At 43.1% G+C, this 23,740-nt stretch overlaps 1 protein-coding gene across 1 annotated transcript in view; it reads right to left on the reverse strand.

Moving 5' to 3' along the window:
• Positions 1 to 23,740, reverse strand: part of WDR77 (WD repeat domain 77) — an 87,000-nt gene that overhangs the window by 42,593 nt on the left and 20,667 nt on the right. Inside the window, exons 2-4 of the mRNA XM_069238645.1 lie at positions 12,685 to 12,870; positions 4,300 to 4,441; positions 4,154 to 4,203 (exon numbers count right to left, since the gene is read on the reverse strand). Coding sequence (XP_069094746.1) covers positions 4,154 to 4,203; positions 4,300 to 4,441; positions 12,685 to 12,870 — 378 coding nt within the window. The remainder of the gene's footprint in view (positions 1 to 4,153; positions 4,204 to 4,299; positions 4,442 to 12,684; positions 12,871 to 23,740) is intronic.

A 23,740-nucleotide genomic window follows, 5' to 3' on the forward strand; every position in this document is an offset into this window, starting at 1 on the left:
CCAGGTCATATGCCCAGGGTTTGATCTGATGCATAGTGCTTTTGACCTATGATGATGTAGGTCTATGAGATATGCTTACAATAAAGGAAACATATTTTTACATCTAATCTTGTGTGGAGTCTCTTTCGTGGTATATTTATTGTGTCGCTCATATGAGTGTGTTGCACAAATGCTTTACACATGACCTCTGGAGAAAATCCAGACTGCTCTGTGTCCAAGCTACCAGGGGGTGAGCACGAGTTATCTTTGAGGTGTAACTTACTTGCCTTGACTAGAGTGGTAGTTGCTGCCTGGCTTATGTGCAAACCCTAGCCTATAAAACCCCATTTCTAAAAGTGACCATTGATCTTCCAGGCACAGGCTTCAAGTACAGGAGTGCATTTGGGACTATAGAAATGCAGGATGCCAATGATCCCAAAAGAAATGCTACCTGTCGAACCGTTGGTTTGGTCTGCTTTAAGAGATGTGCACACTTCATTTCAATTGATACCACTCTCCTCTGAAGGAAACACTTTGCTCCCAGGACAGTGAGACACTGTACTGGTGTGGATATTGATTTTGCTGTATTCACTTTCAGACCCAGTGACACCAGGAGAGATGTTGCAGTGGCATAGTCTTGTTTTGCGTTAACAATCTGCTCTTACTAGCCAGTCTTCAAGGTATAGATATATGAGAAAAAAACTTTTCTTCGTAGTTGTACAGCTACCACTTTCATCCATTTGGAAAAAGTGTGAGGCGCTGACTTTAGACCGAAAGGAAGAACTGGGTACTGATAATGGTAAGAACCTACCACAAACTGTAGGAATTGTTTGTGACATGCAATTACTGAAATGTGGAAGTACACACCCTGGGTGTCTACTGCAGAGGGCCAATCGTTTTTCCACCTTGTCTGTAGTGGTACATTAATGCCATTGATACTATTAAAATGTATCTTTTGCTCAAATTTATTTTTTATTCAAATAAGAATGTCTTTTGACTAGCCAATCGTTTTTCCTTATGTGACGTAATATTTGGTGTAGTGTTAACATTCTGAATTTTTCTTTCTTTATAAATTTGTTGAGCAATCTGAGGTCTAGAATAGGCCGAAATTGACTGGGAGAGTACACTCTTAAATTTTTTTATGTGGTTTTCTTCTGCAATAAAAGTGCTGTCTTATTTGAGGTCGCCTAAATGGGCTGTTGTGACTTGCTGCATAGGGAATGATGGTGGAGATTTTGAAAAGCAAAGTGCATAGCCACTTTTAATGATGTTTACCACCTGTCTGTTGTGATCTTTTTCCACTCTTCAAAGAAAAATTTCACCGCACCCCCTACAGAAGTGGGAAACAGTGGAGGGGGTGTACACTTCTCAATGTTTTGATTGAGAACTCTTGCACTTGGATTGCGAGGGCTTATGCGGAGAAGATCTTTCCTCCGATACCTGCTGTAGAATGGCCTTTGAGTCTGCCATTGTTGTTGCTGAAATTGGTAAGGCCATCCAGGGGTTTGAACCCCTAGCCTTGTAGTAAATTAGCTTCATTTGCCCCTAGGTTTAACATTTTTAAAGACCTTTTTCGGTTTCTTTAAGCTGACTGCCTTGAGTGTTTTTGGTTCGTTCTTCATGTAAAGCATCTCCTCTTCTGTGTTTTGACTGAAGGAGGAGGATCCAGAAAAGGGCAAGTAGGCAATTTTTAACTGCACATCAGGCTTCAAAGATGACAGTCTTAGCCAAGACGTGCATCGAAGTGATATTCCATGGGAGAAGGCATAGCAGACAGCTCCACCGAACCCACTGCAGTGTTGATGGACTGGTTAGAAATAAGCGAGCCCTCTTCAGCCATCTCCAGATGGTCTTGTCGTCGATGGGTGGGTAGATCATCCATGAATTATTCCATACCATTCTGAATTTCACAATGGTACCTTGCTAGTAAGGGCGCAGAGTTAGAATAGCGCAAATGAGCGGAAGCTGTGCCACATATTTTCTTTCTGATTGCATCCATTCTCTTGCTTTCTCAGTCCAGAGGAGCTGTGGCTTTCGGAGCAGATGCGGGTCTTCTCACTACAGTCACAATGGCAATCGCATTTCAGATTGGACTTGAAAAAACGCCGGAATTCTGTTGTGGAGGCTTGTATTTTTAAGCATCCTCAGAGTTGCAGCTTTAACTGTTGCTGGAGTTAAAAAATGTTCCTGTGCTAGCTCCATGAGGCCTGGAAGCAGAGGACTTGGGGTAGTCTGGGTTGTAGTCTCTCTAATATTACAGACACAGATAGCTTAGGAGTGTCCAGTTGTATATTCAATTTAGAGACTCCCCTGACTAGAGCATCTTGGAATTTTAGAATGTCATCCACCTGTTAAACCCTAGATGGTGATCGAGCCGGAGAAGTCGGTGTATAAGTGGCTGTAGAATCCAGTGATCTTGACCTGGAACCCGAGGATGGAGTCATTGTCCTAGGGGATATTGACCTTGAAGGTGGCATTTTAATTGGTGATGGAGTCTTCCATTTGTGAATTGACGACATACAAGCTGCTCTGGTGCACTGTCGCACAGGAGACAGATTCAATGGCCTGAAACTTGTAGAGGACCATCAGATGGTATTTTTGGACGTACTGCTAGAAGACTCAGGCGCTATTCAGGTAACGGAGGGTCTGAACGCTGCAAAGAATCTGACCCAAGCGATGAGAACGATGAAGTTTCCATATGCATTTATCTCAACATCGAGAGGGGTGTCATTGACTGTGTAAGCAGTCTTGTAGACATAGCCGGAGTTGTGGTGGTGACCTAAGTCTCTGACATCAAGTGTGACCTTGTCTGGTGTAGACGTCGAGTGCTAAGAATTTGATGACGAGTGGGGAGATTTTGATCTTTAATGCACTATCCTCAACGGCGACCAGTGGGATCTTGATGTTGATTGAAATTGTGACGGTGGTGCTGTGGTAGTCTTCAACGTTGAGGCAGGTCCCGCCACCGATCTTGACGTCAAAGGATTATGATGTTAGAGTCCTGTTGATGTTGAGCCTGGTTTGGACAGCGAGCAGAATGGTGTTGACATCGATGACAGACGTTGATGGGAATGGCTGCAGTGTCGAGAAGGAGACCTCCTTGGAGTCACATCTCCATTTGTGGAAGTCTGTATCTGTTTTTTTTTATTTATTTATTTATTTTTAGGCGACTGGTGCAATGAAGATCTCTCTATTCTCATTCTATTTTTCATCTCCTGGTGTGCCGTCATGTCCTCCATCTAGCACCACAGTCTGATGCCTTCCCAGTCTCAAATTGTTCTTTTTGACATTTTATTTTACGTATGTTACAGCCCTTAGAGAGGTGTTGAAGAGAATTGGGACCAATACATTATGGGCAATTGAAGAAGCCTTCTTCCTGCCACAGGACAGGCACTTTTAAGAGAGCTGGCATTTTGACAGAAAAAAGGAAATCCAGAAAAAAAACATTTGTATTACTTGACAATACAGGTGACAAAATATCACTTAAAACTACTTTTAAAAAGCAGAGGTGTTCTGATATCCTCACTGATGAACTGACACTATCAGGCAAACTGCCACTGCAGTGAATTGTGGGAAGGGGTCTCGCTGGGGCCCTTAAAAGTACAGGTCATGTGTTAAGCTTTCAGTGCTATCCTATCAGGCTGGCTTCTCTTCTCATGCAGTCAGTCAAGGGAAGCCTTTCTTCTATGACAATCACACACAAACCTACTGATCTATAGTATTATCAAGTAAAACACATCGCTGACAGTCTACACTGTGACTAGTGGAAAATGATTTGCAGTGATGAGCACTATACAGATATTTTCCTGGAATCTCAACATATATGAAGTTGCTGTTCCAGGGTCCGCACAGGCAGCACTGAATTACTCAAGCTTATAATCATCAATGAAGATCCTATGATGCATAACAGTTAATTTACAGGTGAAAATTATACATAAACAAAGCTTTCACAGATTTACATCACCTTAAAAAGGGCCATAAACAGCTTGCATACAATTTATATGTAATTCCTGCTTTGGTATCCCTGAATTTGGAAAAGTCAATCCGGCAGGGAATCCGTACTTTTGGTGTGCAGGAATACCAGGGCACTGAATGTTACAAACTCTTAAATGAGAAATCCAAGCAGTAATCAGTGTTTTACCACAGATTGAATAATTCTTAAGAGAAAACTCACCTCGGTAGGAATTTAGCACAGACTGCTGAGCAAGATCCCAAACCTTCACACTGTGAGGGAGCACAAAAGCAAACAAGCAGTTTAAGCGATTTGTGGCAACTAAAGACAAACAGAACCATGCAAACACATTTTAAACGTAAGCACACCTGAAGTCGTTACTGCCACTCACTGCCTGTGCACCAGTGCCAAGAACACTCACTGTGGTGACAATGTCATCATGCTCATATCTACAGAATTTATTCACTATTAGGGTTTCATCCTCATCTAGCTCCCACAGTTCCACACCACCTGCAAGACAAACAGAACAAGGATTGAGCATTACAATCTCATGGTACTTTTCTCAAGCTAATCAATGGATCCTTGCATCTTCATTAAGTTACTCAACTAGTGAAAAATGTACAATGTCAAAGGTGGACAGCTCCTCCTACTACATCAAAGTGACACAATCCACATGAATGTGCAAGATGACAATCGGGCCCTACTGTCTCTCATACCTTTTTATAAGAAACAGTCTTTTGTCCTTGATAGATGGTTTGTCACTATGACCAGCTCAGTCCACTGAGCATAAGCTTTCCCACAATGCAAACAGTGCAATAAAGCTCTTTTCCACTGGAAGTACAAAATGTCTGCTCTATCAAAATCTATTCCCAATTAAAACAGAGTTTGGGCGGAGCCAAAGACCCCCTCCCAGTAATCATAAAGTACATTAATAAAATTACAGTAGGCAAAACACTGCACAATCCTTCCTAAAATGGCATAAGCATTTCCAGTTTAAACTTTCTACTCCGAGGATAGGTCATAGGAGTGACATCACCAAAACCCTAGACAACTGTGATAGTCCTTGAAATCCCCTGTAACAAAATAAATGTTTATAAGATTTAAGACAGGGCAACTGCAATACACCCTTAAATGTCACCTGGCTTTAACATATGCTTTTTCCAATAAATAACTCAGTCCTACTGCCTTTGTCACCGATTTTAATAAGGCCTATTGCCTTACCATAATTGTGGACCATAAGCTTTGCTATACAGTAAAAGTGCAACACAATGAAAATGTCACTTACCCAGTGTACATCTGTTCGTGGCATTAGTCGCTGCAGATTCACATGTTGTGCATAGCCCGCCATCTGGTGTTGGGTCGGAGTGTTACAAGTTGTTTTTCTTCGAAGAAATCTTTCGAGTCACGAGACCGAGGGACTCCTCCTCTTTTGCTTCCATTGCGCATGGGCGTCGACTCCATCTTCGATTGTTTTCCCCGCAGAGGGTGAGGTAGGAGTTGTGTGTGTTAGTAATAGTGCCCATGCAATGGAGTGAATAAGTATGTACCAATTAAGGTTTAAATAATATATTTACAAATGTACAAAGTTGAAGATAACTTCCAAACGGCTACAGGCTCCCGGGGAGGCGGGTGGGCACATGTGAATCTGCAGCGACTAATGCCACGAACAGATGTACACTGCGTAAGTGACATTTTCAGTTCGATGGCATGTGTAGCTGCAGATACACATGTTGTGCATAGACTAGTAAGCAGTTATCTCCCCAAAAGCGGTGGCTCAGCCTGTAGGAGTGGAAGTAGTCTGAAATAAAGTTCTTAGTACGGCTTGACCTACTGTGGCTTGTTGTGCGGATAGCACGTCTACACAGTAGTGCTTAGTAAATGTGTGAGGCGTAGACCATTTGGCTGCCTTACATATCTCGTGCATTGGAATATTCCCTAGGAAGGCCATGCTAGCGCCTTTCTTTCGGGTTGAGTGTGCCCTTGGTGTAATGGGCAGCTCCCTTTTTGCTTTAAGGTAGCAGATTTGGATGCACTTAACTATCCATCTGGCTATCCCCTGTTTTGATATTGGGTTTCCTGTATGAGGTTTTTGGAATGCAATAAACAGTTGTTTTGTTTTTCTGATTTCTTTTGTTCTGTCAATGTAGTACATTAGTGCTCTTCTGATGTCTAATGTATGTAGTGCCCTTTCAGCTACCGAGTCTGGCTGTGGGAAGAACACTGGTAGTTCTACCGTTTGATTTAAGTGGAACGGTGAAATAACCTTTGGTAGAAATTTAGGATTGGTTCTTAGGACTACCTTATTTTTGTGTATTTGGATAAAAGGTTCTTGTATTGTAAACGCCTGAATTTCACTTACTCTCCTTAGAGATGTGATGGCGATGAGAAATGCAACCTTCCAGGTTAGGAATTGTATTTCGCAAGAATGCATGGGTTCAAAAGGTGGACCCATGAGTCTTGTTAAGACGATGTTGAGGTTCCATGAAGGAACGGGTGGTGTCCTTGGTGGTATAATTCTTTTGAGGCCTTCCATAAACGCTTTAATGACAGGTATCCTAAATAGTGAAGTTGAATGGGTAATCTGCAGGTATGCAGATATTGCTGCGAGGTGTATTTTAATGGAAGAGAAGGCCAGGTTCGATTTTTGTAAGTGTAGTAAGTAACCCACTACATCCTTTGGAGATGCGTGTAATGGTTGAATTTGATTATTATGGCAGTAGCAAACAAATCTTTTCCATTTGCTTGCATAGCAGTGTCTAGTGGATGGTCTTCTAGCTTGCTTTATGACTTCCATACATTCTTGGGTGAGGTTTAAGTGTCCGAATTCTAGGATTTCAGGAGCCAGATTGCTAGATTCAGCGATGCTGGGTTTGGATGCCTGATCTGTTGTTTGTGTTGTGTTAACAGATCTGGCCTGTTGGGTAACTTGACGTGGGGTACTACTGATAGGTCTAGCAGTGTTGTGTACCAAGGTTGCCTTGCCCATGTTGGTGCTATCAGTATGAGTTTGAGTTTGTTTTGACTCAATTTGTTTACTAGATATGGAAGGAGAGGGAGAGGGGGAAAAGCGTACGCAAATATCCCTGACCAGTTCATCCATAGGGCATTGCCTTGAGACTGCCTGTGTGGGTATCTGGATGCGAAGTTTTGGCATTTTGCGTTCTCCTTTGTTGCAAATAAGTCTATTTGAGGTGTTCCCCAAATTTTGAAGTAAGTGTTTAGAATTTGGGGGTGAATTTCCCATTCGTGGACCTGTTGGTGATCTCGAGAGAGATTGTCTGCAAGTTGATTCTGGATCCCTGGAATAAACTGTGCTATTAGGCGAATGTGGTTGTGAATTGCCCATTGCCATATTTTTTGTGCCAGGAGGCACAGCTGTGTCGAGTGTGTCCCCCCCTGTTTGTTTAGATAATACATTGTTGTCATGTTGTCTGTTTTGACAAGAATGTACTTGTGGGTTATGATGGGTTGGAATGCTTTTAACGCTAGGAAAACTGCTAGTAGTTCGAGGTGATTTATATGCAGCTTTGTTTGATGTACGTCCCATTGTCCTTGGATGCTGTGTTGATTGAGGTGTGCTCCCCACCCTGTGATAGAAGCATCTGTTGTTATCACGTATTGTGGCACTGGGTCTTGGAAAGGCCGCCCTTTGTTTAAATTTATACTGTTCCACCATAGAAGCGAGATGTATGTTTGGCGGTCTATCAACACCAGATCTAGAAGGTGACCCTGTGCTTGTGACCATTGTGATGCTAGGCACTGTTGTAAGGGCCTCATGTGCAGTCTTGCGTTCGGGACAATGGCTATGCATGAGGACATCATGCCTAGGAGTTGTAATACCATCTTTGCCTGTATTTTTTGTGTTGGATACATGGTTTGTATAACTTTTAGGAAATTTTGAACCCTTTGTGGACTTGGAGTGGCTATTCCCCTTGTTGTGTCTATTGTTGCTCCTAGGTATTGCTGTACTTTGCACGGCAGAATGTGTGATTTTGCATAGTTGACGGAGAAACCGAGTTTGTAGAGGGTTTGTATGACCTGATCTGTGTGGTGTGAACACTTTGTTAGGGAGTTGGTCTTGATTAGCCAATCGTCTAGATACGGGAATACGTGTATTTGCTGCCTTCTGATGTGTGCAGCTACTACTGCTAGGCATTTTGTAAAGACTCTTGGTGCGGTTGTTATACCGAACGGCAATACTTTGAATTGGTAATGTATTCCTTTGAATACGAACCTTAGGTATTTCCTGTGCGAGGGATGTACCGGTATGTGGAAATACGCGTCTTTGAGATCTAAGGTTGTCATGTAGTCTTGTTGCTTTAGCAATGGTAACACTTCTTGTAGCGTGACCATGTGAAAGTGTTCTGATTTGATGTAGGTGTTTAGTGTTCTGAGATCTAGGATTGGTCTCAGTGTTTTGTCCTTTTTTGGTATTAGAAAGTTCAGTGAGTAAACTCCTGTGTTTATTTGTGTACCAGGTACCAGTTCTATTGCGTTCTTTTGCAGTAATGCTTGAACTTCTAGTTCCAGAAGGTCTGAATGCTGTTTTGAGATATTCTGTGTTTTTGGTGGTATATTTGGAGGGATTTGGAGAAATTCTATGCAATAACCATGTTGGATAATTGCTAAGACCCAAGTGTCTGTTGTTATTTCCTCCCAAGATTGGTAATACTGACTTATTCTTCCCCCCACTGGTGTTGTGTGGAGGGGATGAGTGACCTGTGAGTCACGGTTTGGTTGCAAGTGTTTTTGGGCTTTGAAATTTTCCCCTGTTTCTAGGGAATTGTCCTCCTCTGTACTGGCCCCGAAAGCCTCCCCTTTGGTACTGTCCCTGGTAGGTAGATGGTGTTGACTGTGAGGTACTGGCTTGTGTGGCCTGACCCCGAAACCCCCCTCTGAAGGTTGTTTTGCGGAAGGTGCCGAAAGTGCCTCTGCCCTGCGGGGAATAGAGTGCACCCATGGCCTTGGCAGTGTCAGTGTCCTTTTTTAGCTTCTCAATTGCCGTGTCCACTTCAGGTCCGAACAATTGTTGCTCATTGAATGGCATATTGAGCACCGCTTGCTGTATCTCCGGTTTAAAGCCAGATGTTCGTAACCACGCGTGCCTTCTTATGGTTACTGCTGTGTTAATTGTTCTTGCAGCTGTGTCCGCTGCATCCATAGAGGAGCGTATTTGGTTATTGGAGATGTTTTGTCCCTCCTCAACCACCTGTTTCGCCCTTTTTTGTAAATCTTTGGGTAGATGCTCGATGAGGTGCTGCATCTCGTCCCAATGGGCCCTGTCATATCGCGCTAGGAGCGCTTGAGAGTTAGCGATGCGCCACTGGTTTGCAGCTTGTACTGCGACCCTTTTTCCGGCTGCGTCGAACTTGCGGCTTTCTTTATCCGGAGGTGGTGCATCGCCTGATGTGTGAGAGTTGGCTCTCTTGCGAGCTGCCCCTACTACAACCGAATCTGGTGGCAGCTGTGAGGTGATGAAAGCAGGGTCTGTGGGCGGTGCTTTATATTTTTTTTCCACCCTTGGTGTTATTGCCCTACTTTTGACAGGCTCTTTGAAGATTTGCTTTGCGTGCCTTAGCATTCCTGGGAGCATAGGCAGGCTCTGGTAGGTGCTATGGGTGGAGGAGAGGGTGTTGAAAAGGAAGTCACCCTCGACAGGTTCCGAGTGTAGCGACACGTTATGGAACTCTGCTGCCCTAGCTACCACTTGTGAATACGCTGTGCTGTCCTCTGGTGGCGAGGGCTTGGTAGGATACGCCTCCGGACTGTTGTCTGACACTGGGGCGTCGTATAGGTCCCAAGCGTCCTGGTCATCTTGGCTCATGGTGGTGTGAGCCGGTGAGTGGGACGGAGTCTGTGCCGGTGATATGTGAGTTACAGGTGGAGGAGAGGGTGGCAGAGTTACCTTCTTCACCACTTTTGTTTGTGGTGCTTGTTCCTGTGTTTGGAACTCAAGTCTCCTTTTTCTCCTAATAGGGGGAAGGGTGCTGATCTTCCCTGTTCCACTCTGGATGAAGATCCGCTTTTGAGTGTGGTCTACTTCAGTGGACTGTAACTCTTCCTCGAATCTATGTTTGCGCAATTAAGAGGACAGTGACTGCTCCTCTGAATAGGAGCTGGTAGTTGGCTCGGTTGCCGGTCGTTTCGGCACCGAAACTATGTCCTTACTCGTTTTCGGCTCCGAGGCGACTTTTCTCTTTTTTGGAGTCGAAACTTCTCGACGTCGATCCTCCTCGGTGCCGCTGTCTCTGCGTCGAGCAGCTTTGGCCCCGCTGTCTTGGCGTCGATCTTTGTCGGCAGCACTTTCTCGGTCCCGAGAATGCTGCGTGCCTGTGTCTCGACCCGAGTCGGACGATCTCGGCACTAGTTCGGCCTTTTTCGGTGCCGATGGGCGGTCACCGATTTTATGGGTTGAGCCATGGCCTGTTGGCAGTGGCGTCCCCTGGGCCTTGTCTGTTATCTTGTGTGCTGGCTTCGACGTCTTACTCACTGTTTCTTGGACGTCGAATTCCTCCGAGTCCGATTTATGGATAGAGAAGGCTTCCTCTTCTTCTCCTTGTTCCTCGAACTCTCGGTGTCCTGTCGGCGTGGACGCCATCTGTAATCTTCTGGCTCGCCGGTCACGGAGCGTTTTTCGGGATCGAAACGCACGACAGGCCTCACAAGTTTCTTCCTTGTGCTCAGGCGACAGGCACAGGTTACAGACCAAATGTTGGTCTGTATATGGGTATTTGTTGTGGCATTTAGGACAGAATCGGAACGGGGTCCGTTCCATCAGCCTCGATGTTACACGCGGTCGGGCCGACCAGGCCCCGACGGGGGATCGAACTTACCCCGAAGGGCTACCGGAGCTCTTCACGATTCGATGTCGATTCTATCTAACCCGATCCCGAACGCAACAATACCGACGTAATTTTCCGAGTTTTTAACTATCTTTCCGTTCTGAAACCCGGAGCGAAAAGGAACACGTCCGAACCCGATGGCGGAAAGAAAACAATCGAAGATGGAGTCGACGCCCATGCGCAATGGAAGCAAAAGAGGAGGAGTCCCTCGGTCTCGTGACTCGAAAGACTTCTTTGAAGAAAAACAACTTGTAACACTCCGACCCAACACCAGATGGCGGGCTATGCACAACATGTGTATCTGCAGCTACACATGCCATCGAACACTCTTTTTCAGTGAAAGCACAAAACTACTGGCCAATCAAACGTTGTACTCCACAGAGCAAATATTTGGCAGAGCCAAAGGCCTTCTCGCAGCAGTGCTTCTTAAAGCCCACGACAGAGGAGGTGGTGACAGCTATGTTGTCAAGCCTGACCTCTACCAAATGTTTGCCAGTTCATTTCTGCATTAGCAAATACACATTTGTACATTTGCTCATGAAAAAATCCATGTTGTATTTTTCTTTTGCCTCCCACATAGACATTCCTTTACACATTCTCCGTTTTTGAAAGGGGTTTCCTTCCAAATCTGGAGAAAACAAAAATGTAAGACTATCTCAGTCAGGGGTAAAGTTTCAACCTTTTCTAGGGTGAGAATGGGCTGAAGAGAAGTTAGTGAAAATCCTTAAGCCTGTACATTTGTGAGTGTGCAGAATCGCCAAGGGCATTCCAGCCCTGTGACTTCTACTTCTTGCCTACTTCCAGCATCTGTTAGTAGGTCGGATTGCACCAACTTCTTCATATGACTAAGACCTTTTAAGAGTGCAAACCTTTACATGTGTAAGCCAAAGTTACATGCTTAGTTTGCTTTGAGAATCAGACTCAACATTTTCACTCTGACTAGGTCTAGTAGAATTTTATCCAACTGTAAAATGTAAACCAGTCACTGATCTAGTGTTTGGTATATGCTCACAATTATGGTGAATAATGAAGGTTAGGCACAGTGAGGAAGTGATTTGCTAAAAATTATACATCAAGTGGAAAAGGTGGGACTGTTGATCTTCTGTTAGCAACCTAGGTACTTGGCAACACATATTTACAGTAACATTTTAATGAACAAAAAGTTGCCCTAAACAGAACCTATTCATAAACTAAGCATATCAATATTAAAAAGATTTGTCAGAAAAGGAATTATGCTATGTTCAGCATTAAATCAAACAGAGCTTTGTTGAAACCAAAATTCTGACATAATAAAATAATAAAAGCCATGACATAATTAGATAATCAAAGAGCGTTACCAGGGCTGTGATTTAAGGAGCACTTTGTCATAATTTGTCACCTTACTGCTTGCCACCAAAAGGGACAATGACTTTTCTAAAGCATCCAGTCCTTTTATCAAGAAGATATTTTGGAAAACTTCACAACCCTCGGTGCACACCCATTTTTTTTTTAAGTACCAGATGGTTAATTTGGGAGTCAGGATAGTTGAATCAATCTGAAAGTAGTGCAGCATTTTCAGAAAGCTGCTAAAATGTATTAACTATCAGAAAGCAATAATATGAATGCTGAAAAGTACTATAAGATGCAATTTTTTTAACTGGGTTGCTCCTGTGTCAGGTTTTCACCTCACTACTTATACACCTCAATATGAGTCTGAGATCAAGGTATTATCAACTGCTTTGAGGCGCAGACACGACGCACTGAGTCCTAGGTGGGTGTGGGTTGAGGGTACTCGAGCAATAATTGTTTTAATTGTATCAGTTGTTTTTATGCAGTTGTATATGTATTTGCTTAACTTTTTTCTTTCCTCATAATAATAAAAATTACTTTATTAAAAAAAGATGCAATTTTTTTAATGTATAGTTTACATACCTGAATCGGAGGCGACGAGGATGCCTTTCTCAGACACCCAAGTGACGTCTGCCACTCCAGCTTCAGTCTGAACCCCAGCAGTGCAAAAGCCTTCATTTGGAGCCTGGGCTGGGTCCTTAAATATCCAAATGGAACCACCCCAACAACGACCATTAAGACCAGAGGCACTCAGGAGCAATGTCCCATCTACAAGCAAAGGTGTAGGTGTGATTAGTCTTTACACAACTAATTCATCAAATACACATCAGAGCCAAATTTAATGGCACTACCATGCAGCTTTAATTTACTATCAAGGAAAACATGGGAAACAACTTGAGGTAACAAATTACCGTAGCTTATTCTTCTGACCACTGACATTTGCAGATGGTAATCTTGAAAAAATTACAGCACCAAGGTATATCGATCACGTCCTGAAAGCTACAGAAAGGGTAAAATGTGTGCTAGGTAACTGAACTGTCACACAATATGTCTGCACTGCTGCTTTTCTAATGCCTCTAAATGAGAGTTTCATAAATCATGATTTAACACTCACAGTCCAAGTCTGAGCGAGGAGTTTAGCATGGAGCAACCCGTTCCAGACATCAATTAATAATACAGAAAAAGTATAACACATTACACTGATAAACATGGTACTGTTTAAAAAAGTGACTATGATTTGTTTATATAAAGGTAAAAGTAGATCAACGCATAATTGCTGAGTGGTAAACAGTTGACTCTCCGATATTTTTTTTTAACGGGTCATTAGTTGTGTGGTCTGCATAAGTAATGGGTCCACATTTGTCCTCCACTGGGAATCAAACACCCTACAGTAGCGCTTGACTCTCACAGGGTAACAAAGCAGGGAAGTCCAAGGCTTACATAAGGGAGGTGGTTTGGACTAGTAATCACCATTCACAAGTATACAAGAATAACACTCAATAAATGATTGTCCAGTCTGTGACTTTTCTTTTCAAAACTTAATACTGTGCAACACTTTACAAATATACACAAGCCGATGAAAATACTTTTGGGTGACATAGCATAATCATTTGTGCCCCTCCCAAAAGGGGAGATTTAAACCAACATGTCAAAACATTTGCTTGGACTCTATTGTGATATCTGAATATAACCTGGAGTGAGAGCACATAATACTGACAATAAAGCTTGTCTACTTTGATCATGAGTGGCTGTCATTCTCATTATTCAAATAAAGCATTTGCAAGTATCACATATAGGCATGTTGGAATGACTTGTGCTGTTAAGATTACTTTCAGTATGAAATATAATCACAGACCCTAAACGGCATCACATTTATAATTACATCACTATGTATAGACTTTCACCCCTAGAGGGTGCTAGCTGCAAACACTTTAAAGAACATTCACCATTACACACCGCACTTTAAACACAGTCCCTAAAGCATGTCACTTTTGTCAATATACAGGCTTATGTACCAACTTCCACCACTAGAGGGTGTCCCCTAAGGTGACTCCTCATATTATACACTTTGAGGCTACAACTGGTTGCAGTCCTAATCTTCTCCCACATAGGGCACAGCCTTCCCCACTGTAAAACAAACAGTTACAGCGAAAAGGACAGCTTACTGAACACTTGAAACCCTTGAGGGGTTATCTTTCCAGAGTCCCACCAAACTTAAAGTGTGGCCTCTGGTGCGATCTTTGGGGGGAGGCTGTTCTGCTCCTACCTCTCACCCCCCACGCACTTTGGCAACATTCTGGTGGTGACCCCACTTTCTTGGGTTTCACATGTGGGTTTCACTGTTCGGTGCAGGCGAAGCTGATGAGCCCCACAGGGAATTATAGGGCACTCCTTGTACTTCGTGAATTTTAGAGCAGCAGCTCTCGCGCTGCGCTGGAGAGAACCGGGTTGGTTTGCTTGAAGCTCACGACACGCTTTTCTTTTTTCTCGAGGTGCCCGGTCCTGTGGAGAATGGGGTCTGCTGCCATTCTCCACACTGGGGAGCAGCTTGAGGAGCCTACCCCGGGGGGCTCTCGCCAGATCCATGCAGGGCAAGCACCTTCTACTTTCTGGTCTGCCCACTTCTGGAGGCAGATACATGCTGAGCAGCCGGGCTGCATGGAGAAGTGGAGAGATGTTCCCCCTTCCTCCTCGGGTCACCAGGGCTCAGGGATGGGGTCCTGGCTTCCCTGTCCTCTTGTGCACATCCACGTCTTCGCCGGGGTCCAGGGATGTCTCTCCTAGGCGGCCCAGGGATGGGTACTATTGCCTGGCATTTGGGGGTAACAGTCTCTCTAAGAACACAGGATCAAGGGTTATATAGGGGAGTGTAGCAGCCTTTGGATCCTGCTCTAGGCAGATCCGAATGGTGGAGGGCAAATCTGAGGTAGTAGCAGAAGCGGTCTGTTTAGCACAGATGCGGCCTGTTGCACCCTTGTTTTCCTCCGGCTTGCCCTCATAAACCCTCTTCCTGCAGGTATGAAATGCGTTACCCGTGACACCTCATCCAAATCATGCATAGCCAGTAAGGCACTGAAAGCAAGCTGAGTGAAAAGTTCGACTCCCCTACTAGGAAGACAACAGCCAGGCCCAAAACAAGACTACACTGAGAAGTTTCAGGAGACCATCCATGCCCCTACGTCGACACCATCACCTTTAATAAATTCCAGCAATACGCTAAGTCAAGAATCTGGGACAATTCAGATGTCATTAAGGCCAGAACTATCATCGTCACCCCTAGCCCAAGCAAGGAGGGATTCTTCCGCCAATAACCAGCCAAAGACGTCTTCTTCTATAAGGATGGAGACCTTGCCATCACTCGGCCCATCCTCTGTGGAGGCCCACCAAATATGGAAGCCCTCCTATCCAGTTTTCAGCACATAAAGGGGGTGAAAAAGAGAGGAGTAACTCCTTTGATAGGGAAGTACTGAACAGTCTGACTGACTCTAATGTAGGAGTCCCAATCATCTCAATATCCGGTGACTTCCCTCTTCCTGCACCAGATCTAGCATCCAACCCAGACTTCACTCACCAGCTCAAATTCTCCAAGCACACCCTCGCCGTCTAGCCCAACGGTCGAGACTATGCTAAATCAGATCCTTAGGGAATTAAGGGACCTGAAAGTATCCCACGAGGGAGCACACAGAAAGACCAACGATCATCTAGCCCAGCTCAATTCCAATATTTCACACTTGACGTTATGGGTCTCCCAAGCGGAACAGAGTGTCTTGGATCTCGAGGATGTTCAAAATGGCCAATTCTCTGCGCAGACCGGATTCAATCGGAGCTTGAGGAGCTGCAATATAAACTTGATATTGAAAATAGATACCGACGCTCTAACCTTAGATTCGTTGGAATCCCTGAAGAGGTGGAAGCAGCGTCAATGGTCTCGAAAGTAGTCATGGACCTAATCCATAAATGCATTCTTCCTGATAAGGTCACAGAGTATCCAGACCTTACCATCATGCGGGCCCACAGAATTCCTTCAGTAAGACCACAGAACTCTAAATATCCAAGCACTATTTTGGTCAACTTCAGAGACCAATCTATAACAAGCATTTGCAATGCAATGGGTCTCGCGTTTGTTTGAGTTAGAGTCATTAGCATTGTAAACTCCTAACCGGACTTTTCTTATCACATAAATTGAAAATTTTAAGTTAAACAATTTCACATAAGCTTACCAGACTTTTCTTGCCATATAAACTGAAAAGTAAAAGTTTCACATAAGCGAGCCAATGGCCGCCATCAGCGCAAAACAGACACACAAAGGGAAATAAAAGTTCACTTGCTGTGAAACCTATCGGCAAAAGTGCAATTATCATTGTAATCGGCAAAAGTGCAATTACCCATGCAACAGGATCGATGTCATGCAAAGCACTAGACAACTGCTCAGTGAGATCAGGCTTCAAAATAAAGAGAAAAGTACTCCAGAAACCAGACGGAAAACATTGATCCTTGTATGTTTTCAGCAGTTGGTCGGTGCGCTCGAGGAAGGCTAAACGCCGCAAAAGGCATGACGTATGCACGCCTTTCACTAATGAAAGCAAGCGGATTTTAAAAGGCAAGCCCACGAACCAATTAAAGTGACTGACGTGACATGGGCGTGGTTAGAAACCCACAGAGAGATAACAGCAGACGACAGAGCGCTTTCCGCTCGCCCCAAATATTGAAAACATTTAACGCAGAAGGCGACTTCTCCTTCTGGGTCTTTTCCGACATGTCTTTTGGAACAGCACGTCGATGCCGTGAATTTGTTAGCCTCATTGATGACTTCAAAAAACTTGGGGCCCCTGCTGGTATTGTGCAGCTTGTGAAACTCAAGGTCTTTCATAAGGGCCAGGCACAGATTTTCCAGAGCATCCAGCAGGCAAGGGACTTTCTCAATTCCCTCAAGAAGTAACATTGGGGTTAAGAAAGCACTAAGACTGTGCTAAGACTATATTGAGGCCATCAGTCATAAGCCATAAGTCATAAAAACCTCATGAGGCAGCTTTAAAAAAAAAAAAAATTCAATTTAAAAAAAAAAAGGGGGGGGGGGGGGTGTCTAACATTTTATATATCTGCTAATTCCTGCCCTCCTAACCTCACGCTACCATATGTATTTAGGTATATTTTCATCAGCCTACACTTGCTGTTTTTCCCGGTCACAGATTCTATGGGTGCCATGTCAGTGCTCTACTATTGGGTGTTAGGGGGTTGTGGGGGTCAAACCATGACAGTAGGGTCTCGCTTGGTGGTAGTGGAATGGGATCACATTTGGGAGGGTGGGGGGAGGAGGCAGAAAATGTGCAGGTAATTCAAAGACTACTATATCCTTGCTCTCTGTGACAAAATAAATGTAAGACAGGATTTGGAGGTGCTGGCCTATGGTATATATTTTTTCTTCACTAAATGATTGCTAGCCAGTCCATTCTGTACTCCTTCAATTCTTCTAGTCGCCTCTTGTAATGCTAATGGGCTTAATTACTCCCACAAATAAAGAGATGTACTCCACTGGTTAAGTTCCTTGCAAGTTCAGTTTATCATATTTCAGGAAACCCATTTCAAGTAACAGGCAAAGCTTCTCAATACTCCTAGCTCTATCTCACATTCTTTCTTTGCCTCCGTGAGTGTGGCTGTGCACGGGATTGAAGTTCTTTCAACCCGAGACTTCCAAGGCGAAGGTCTATTGCGATCCCCAAGCCAAATAGGTTGTAGCCAGTGTTAAAACAGGGAGGCAGCTAATACACATTTGAAGTTTTTATTGATCTACAAAAAATGAGATTGCCTCCATGCGGAGTCTGTATAATCTGTTGAGTACGCTTTCCGGCCTCTTGATAGTAAGAGGTGATTTTAATATAATTAAGGACATGAAACTCTATACCTCCCGTAAGAATTGTGCGCCAGTTTAATTCAGCTTCAATATTGGATGTTTTTTCCTTTTTTACTGCTGGGATAGGGCGGAGTCAGATATAATGCCCAACCCGTTTTCGGATCATTCCGTCCCACTGGTTCAATTATTTATTTTCGCCTGTCAACTAGAGAGACCTAGATGGTCCCTAGACAAATCTCTACTGACAGATGAAGGTTGGATTTCTGTTGCCGAGTTCCTAGCTAGGAACAAAGCAACTGCTTCCATCTTTTCAATCTGGGAGCCATGTAAGGCACACAGAGGAGAGGCCCTCTTGTACAAGGCTTTTTTGTAAGAAAATAAGAAAGGAAAAAGTTGATAAACTTCAGCAAGACTTCAATCATGCTGTACGTTATCATCAGATCTTCCATGGGCACGACTCATGGGTTCGTTTGCAGGACTCTACAGTTTGACTCAAAGATTATTTTTTTATCACAGAAGATAGTTAATCATAACACCTGTTTTCAGCAGTACTATGAAGAGAGTGGGCATGTAGGGAATTTCTGGGACACTATGTAAAAAAAACTCCAAAATGCTTCTCTAAATAAAACTATGTTGTGTAGCCATTTTAGTTATAGCTCCATGCACGTTATTTTAACATACTAGGCCTGCCGCTGTGCACTTTAACCTAGATGTATTTTATGCGGCCTAGCTTTATTATTGTTACAGTAGCCACTTTTATGGTCTTGTTTTATTTTCTCTATATCTGACTGGTTTGCCTAGGCCAACACTCTGTTCTCAAACAAGACATTCTTGCTCAATCTGTGCTTCTTTCAAGGTTACAGCAAGATAGGTTGCCGGGGAATGTGGTATAGGTTTCGTCTCTGGCATTCGTAGACACATCCTTACATAGGGACATTTTCTTAGAACACCAGCTGTTTTATTATAAAAACACTTTCTTGTCCCTTACACGTTGGAGGGAGATTCCAGCCAGAGAACCATGACTGTATGCTAACTGCCGAATGCTTCGCTACAGCTGTTTTGCAGACTTCAGGCCTTTGCTCGGGTATGGGGGATAATGTCTTCCCAGGGGAACCTGAAGGGCAGAATTAGAGATTAACACGCTGGGCTCTATCATAGCCTAGGTAGGAAATTAGCCTGTTGACTCTAGTGACAACATGGTAGCATTATTTTAATGTTTTACTCTCCTTGTCACAATTGTAATCTTGTTATGCTGTATTGTCCTGGTTATTGCAGTCCACGCTTTGCTATCTCAGATGCAGTCACTTTAATAAAGTGTTATTCAAAGATATACGGCCTCTGTTTGTCATTGTGTATATGACACTAATGTAATTGAGAGAAACGGATGAGGCCTGACTGACCACAGCTTCCCTGAGAAACCAGTTATGTCATGCACTCGGCTGTCCAATCATCCCTGCCCTTGGGTAGAGATGAGGCACTGCTAGTTGGCCGGAGCTCCAACCCAGATTGGAGCGGCAGGTGTCACTGGTAGTGGGTTAGTCTCCCACACCGCAGTCGATTCTGCCACTCGAAATCCAGTAGTCTCATTAGAATAATGAGAGCTTACGCGACAATTCGATGAAGGGTTGAAATGTGGGACAGGCCGAAGAAATAGGAAAGGTATTTTTAGCACACTACACAAACCTCTACACCCCGAGGACCGCAGCACAAGAAAATCATATTTAAAAAATATCTAGAATCCATTACTTTACAGAGTCTTAGTGAAGAACTTCAGGCTGCTTTGATGCGGCCAATTTCCATCACGGAAGAAATGGACGCTATCAAAGGCTCTTCCAATGGTAAAGCCCCTGACGAAGATGGTCTTACGGCAGAATTGTATAAGGTCTTGCCTGAGCAGATGACCACAATTCTAGTTGCCTTATTTATTGCAATACTTAGTAGCCAGGAAGTACCTAGCTCCTGCTCGAGGGCAGAGATAGTCAGCTTCCTCAAGTCGGGTAAACCTGGGGAAAATCCGGATTCCTATCGCCCTATTAGTCTCCTTAAAAATGATTACAAGGTACTCATGAAGATTTGGGTAGCTCGTATTGTGCCACTAGCTCAGAGTCTCATCAGTGTGAGTTAATTCCAGGGAGATACATCTTTACTAACACAAGCTTTTTGCTTCAGGCAATTGACTATTATTCAAAGAATAAAATTAAGGCAGCTATAATAATGCTCGATACTTAAAAAGCTTTTGATTTAGTTCACTGGGATCAGGGGGCAGAAGCTAAACTATTAGTTAATTCATGAGTAGTCAGTAAGCTGCTGATATGGGGGGGAACTCGTCAGGGTTGGCCTTTGTCTCTGGCTCGGAGACTAGACAAATCTATTCAAGCCCCACTGTTAGGCGCACCCAAATTAAAACTCCTTGCAGACAATGCAATTTTGTATCTTGCTGCTGAAACTCAGAACATTGAGAGTGCCTTCAAAAAGATTCAAGCCTTTTCTGATTTAGGGGGTTATCGGATAAACAAATCAAAGTCCGAGGCATTACTTTTCAATGCCCACGTATCATTAATGCCAGACGAGATGCAAACCAATTGCCAGGCTTCCCACCCAATTAGCTAATTTGGTATCTGTCACCCAAAACATGTCAGACCTCTATCCGCTTAATTATCTTTCTACTCTTAAGAAAGCACAAGCTCTTATGTCCAAACGGCAGACTTTTCCATTGATGATTACTGGGCGTGTCGCACTGGTCAAAATGATGATACTCCCTTTGTTCCTATTCATATTTTCGAACATTATGATAAAGGTTCCTCAAAAGAAATTTAAGGATCTCAATGCAATGCTTCGTGAGTTTATCTGGGCAAATAAAAAAACCTCGTACCCAGCTGGAATCATCCCAGCTGACTGTCGAAGATGGAGGCTTAGCCCTTCCTCACTTCAAGAAGTATTATGAGGCAGCATTCTTGGAATGGGTTGTTAAGGCTGCTACTACGTGTCATAGTGACCTTAATTTCTACGTGAAACAGATGCGCCTCGAAAATAATATCCAACTATGTCATTTTCTCAAAATGCTGTGGCTTCCTAAATGTACTAGATACCAGATCCCAAATCTGCTCTGGTCTAAAGGTATGAAGATACAACACTTATCACTTTAGTCGCTTTCATCCATCAATTTCCTTAAAAGAAGTCAGCGCATTTGGGCTGCCCATTACTACTAAATGTATAGATAACTGGGCTAACTTGGGCTTTCACAAGCTTCAGGACTTTATAGTAGGAGATAATGTTAAAACAAGGACACGACTCAAGACTCACAATCCTGCAATTCCAGATTTTTGGGAACTTTTCATTTTCTCCAGATCTTTTATTATATCAAGTCAATGGGTGTCATAATTTCCTACCCATCTGAATCACTTGCTTTCAAGATTACACAAGCATTGTGGTTCCAGATACTAACGGGGGATTGGGAATTGGTATTGTATTCTTCAGCAAGAGCTGTCAACTATAACAGCATGTGTGATAGGATTCTCGGTCTTGGAAGCAGCATAATATCCTCTCCTATAAGGCTTTGAGAGCCGCCAATTTCAAGAGGATGGCATTTTTTTACCTAGTGGCTGTTCTATTATGCACCTTTAAAGCTTAGCAAGATGTTTCCATCCACTTTGAGCAAATGCTTTAGATGCCACTGTAATGTTGGAGACTGGCTTCATAATTGCTACCTTTGCCCAGTTATTATGAACTTCTGGGATAGAATCTTCCAGTCGGTTAGTATGCGACTTCAGGTTCCGCTTGTTCCGGAACCTGTTGGAGCCATGTTTGGCTTATCTAGCTATCCTGGGTTGTCAATAAAATCAAAGCAATTATTTTATTGCATCTTTGGTCGAAAAATCTTTGATCCAGCAGCAATGGAAAACATCCTTTCCTTCATCGTACGAGCTCTGGGAACACAAAATAAAATCAGTCCAATTCAAAGAACGGCTCTATGTTCAAAGAATAGAGGCCATTCGGAAATGTCACTGTATATGGGGTAATAACATGTCAATCCCAAACTAAAAAGGAAACAGACGCGTTAGGGATTCAATGTCTATGTTAAGAGTAAAACAAAATGGTAATTGATTGCAAGGCACTATGTCATAAATGATTATGATTATATGTTTGGATGTATAATTGTGATGCTTCAACAGATTTACCTGCTTGTATATGCACATTAAATAAAATTATATATATATAAACAAAAAAAACAAAAAAAAAAGATAGCAGTGCCCCCATCCAACCCACAACGTACAGGATGCTTCATAAACAAAGATGCACTGTCCACTGTAACCAAAACACAGAGAGCTTAATCATCTCTAACTTCTTCAGCTTTAGCACCTTTTTGGGTCTGAAAGCTTAATTAAATGTATATAATATGGGAAACGTATCATATATTTAGCGCCTTTTTAAAGTGGTATTTGGGGTTCCAGAGGATGAAGTCCTCTAAATCAAGTCAATGCTTCACAAACACCTTGGCCTGTAGCACTCCACCTGCCAAAGGTATTAACAAAAATCTAATAGAACTGAAATGCAAGTCAATATAAACTTTCAATTGAGATTACAGAACTATAAATCAACACTACAGCTTCTGGCTCTCAAGTACTCTATATATTAACTCAAAATGTTTTGTGTGTTCTCTGAAATACCTATCTGGCCCACAGACTTTGATCTACGTATTTAGACCAGCATTTCTATAGAGATGGACCTTCAACATAAATGGGATAAAATTAACCCCATTCTGTAATTATATGGATATTGTCAGTCATCAAGGAGTTTCATGAATATATAGAGGAATAAGGCCAAAGATAGGGTTCGTTTGTAATGCTGTGGAATTATAACGCAGCTTAAAATATCCTTTTAGCCTACGACTGAGGTTTTTTTTTGGGAGGGGGGGAAATGAGTGATGGGTCCATTCCTTATGATACATGGCCACACAATCCCCCTTCCCAAACAGCATGAATGCAGACCTGAAGAATAGAAGTAGAAATTACAGTGTGAAATTAAACACAACTAAAAGTAGTTAGTAATTTGTGGCAAAACAATGAATGTCAGATTTAAGATACTGTAGCGCCCAAAACCTTCCAGAGATGCTCTCTTTCTTGTAATGAAATTCACACCAAAAAAATAAATATGTTGCCATAACGATCTCTTTTCTGCTGATCACTTCAGTTCAGAAAACTTGATCAGAAAAGTGACAGGCAAGTTCTAGCTTTCTTTTAAAGTCTCGCCTAGACAATGCATGCACTGTCTCTTCAAGACCTATTTACTGTTTGTGGGATTGGAGGACGCCCATTACTTACCATTGGTTGGCTTCAAAGTAACTCTCAGTTGCTTGCTTCCTGCTGGGCAGCTATGCAGTCAGCACTTCCCTCTTTTTGCATACAATCCTCTAGAGCATGGCACAAGCACTTCTGTCCTGACACTGTTTGTGATTTTCAGAGCAATTCTTTCTTCTTGTTGAGCCATTCTACAAAGAGCATGTTTTTTTACCTGACACTCTCCTCTGCTCCCTCCTACTATCTGTTTTCCCCCTTTGTGTTGGACTCCATCCTTCAGTCATGTCCGTCACCTACCCACCACAATAAATGATCCAGGAGGCCAGATGTCTTTGTCCCGTCCTACGTCACAAAAGCCTCTGACTTTTATTTTTGTTGCATTTTTTTTTTTTTTATATAGCGCAAACTCAACCCGAGGTTACTGGAATGCTTTACGAAAGGATCTATTTATTTTGCTTAGACACAGGAAGATTAACTGATTTGCCCAGAG

This window comes from Pleurodeles waltl, chromosome 6 (assembly GCF_031143425.1).
Source record: "Pleurodeles waltl isolate 20211129_DDA chromosome 6, aPleWal1.hap1.20221129, whole genome shotgun sequence".
Classification (NCBI taxonomy): Eukaryota; Metazoa; Chordata; class Amphibia; order Caudata; family Salamandridae; genus Pleurodeles; species Pleurodeles waltl.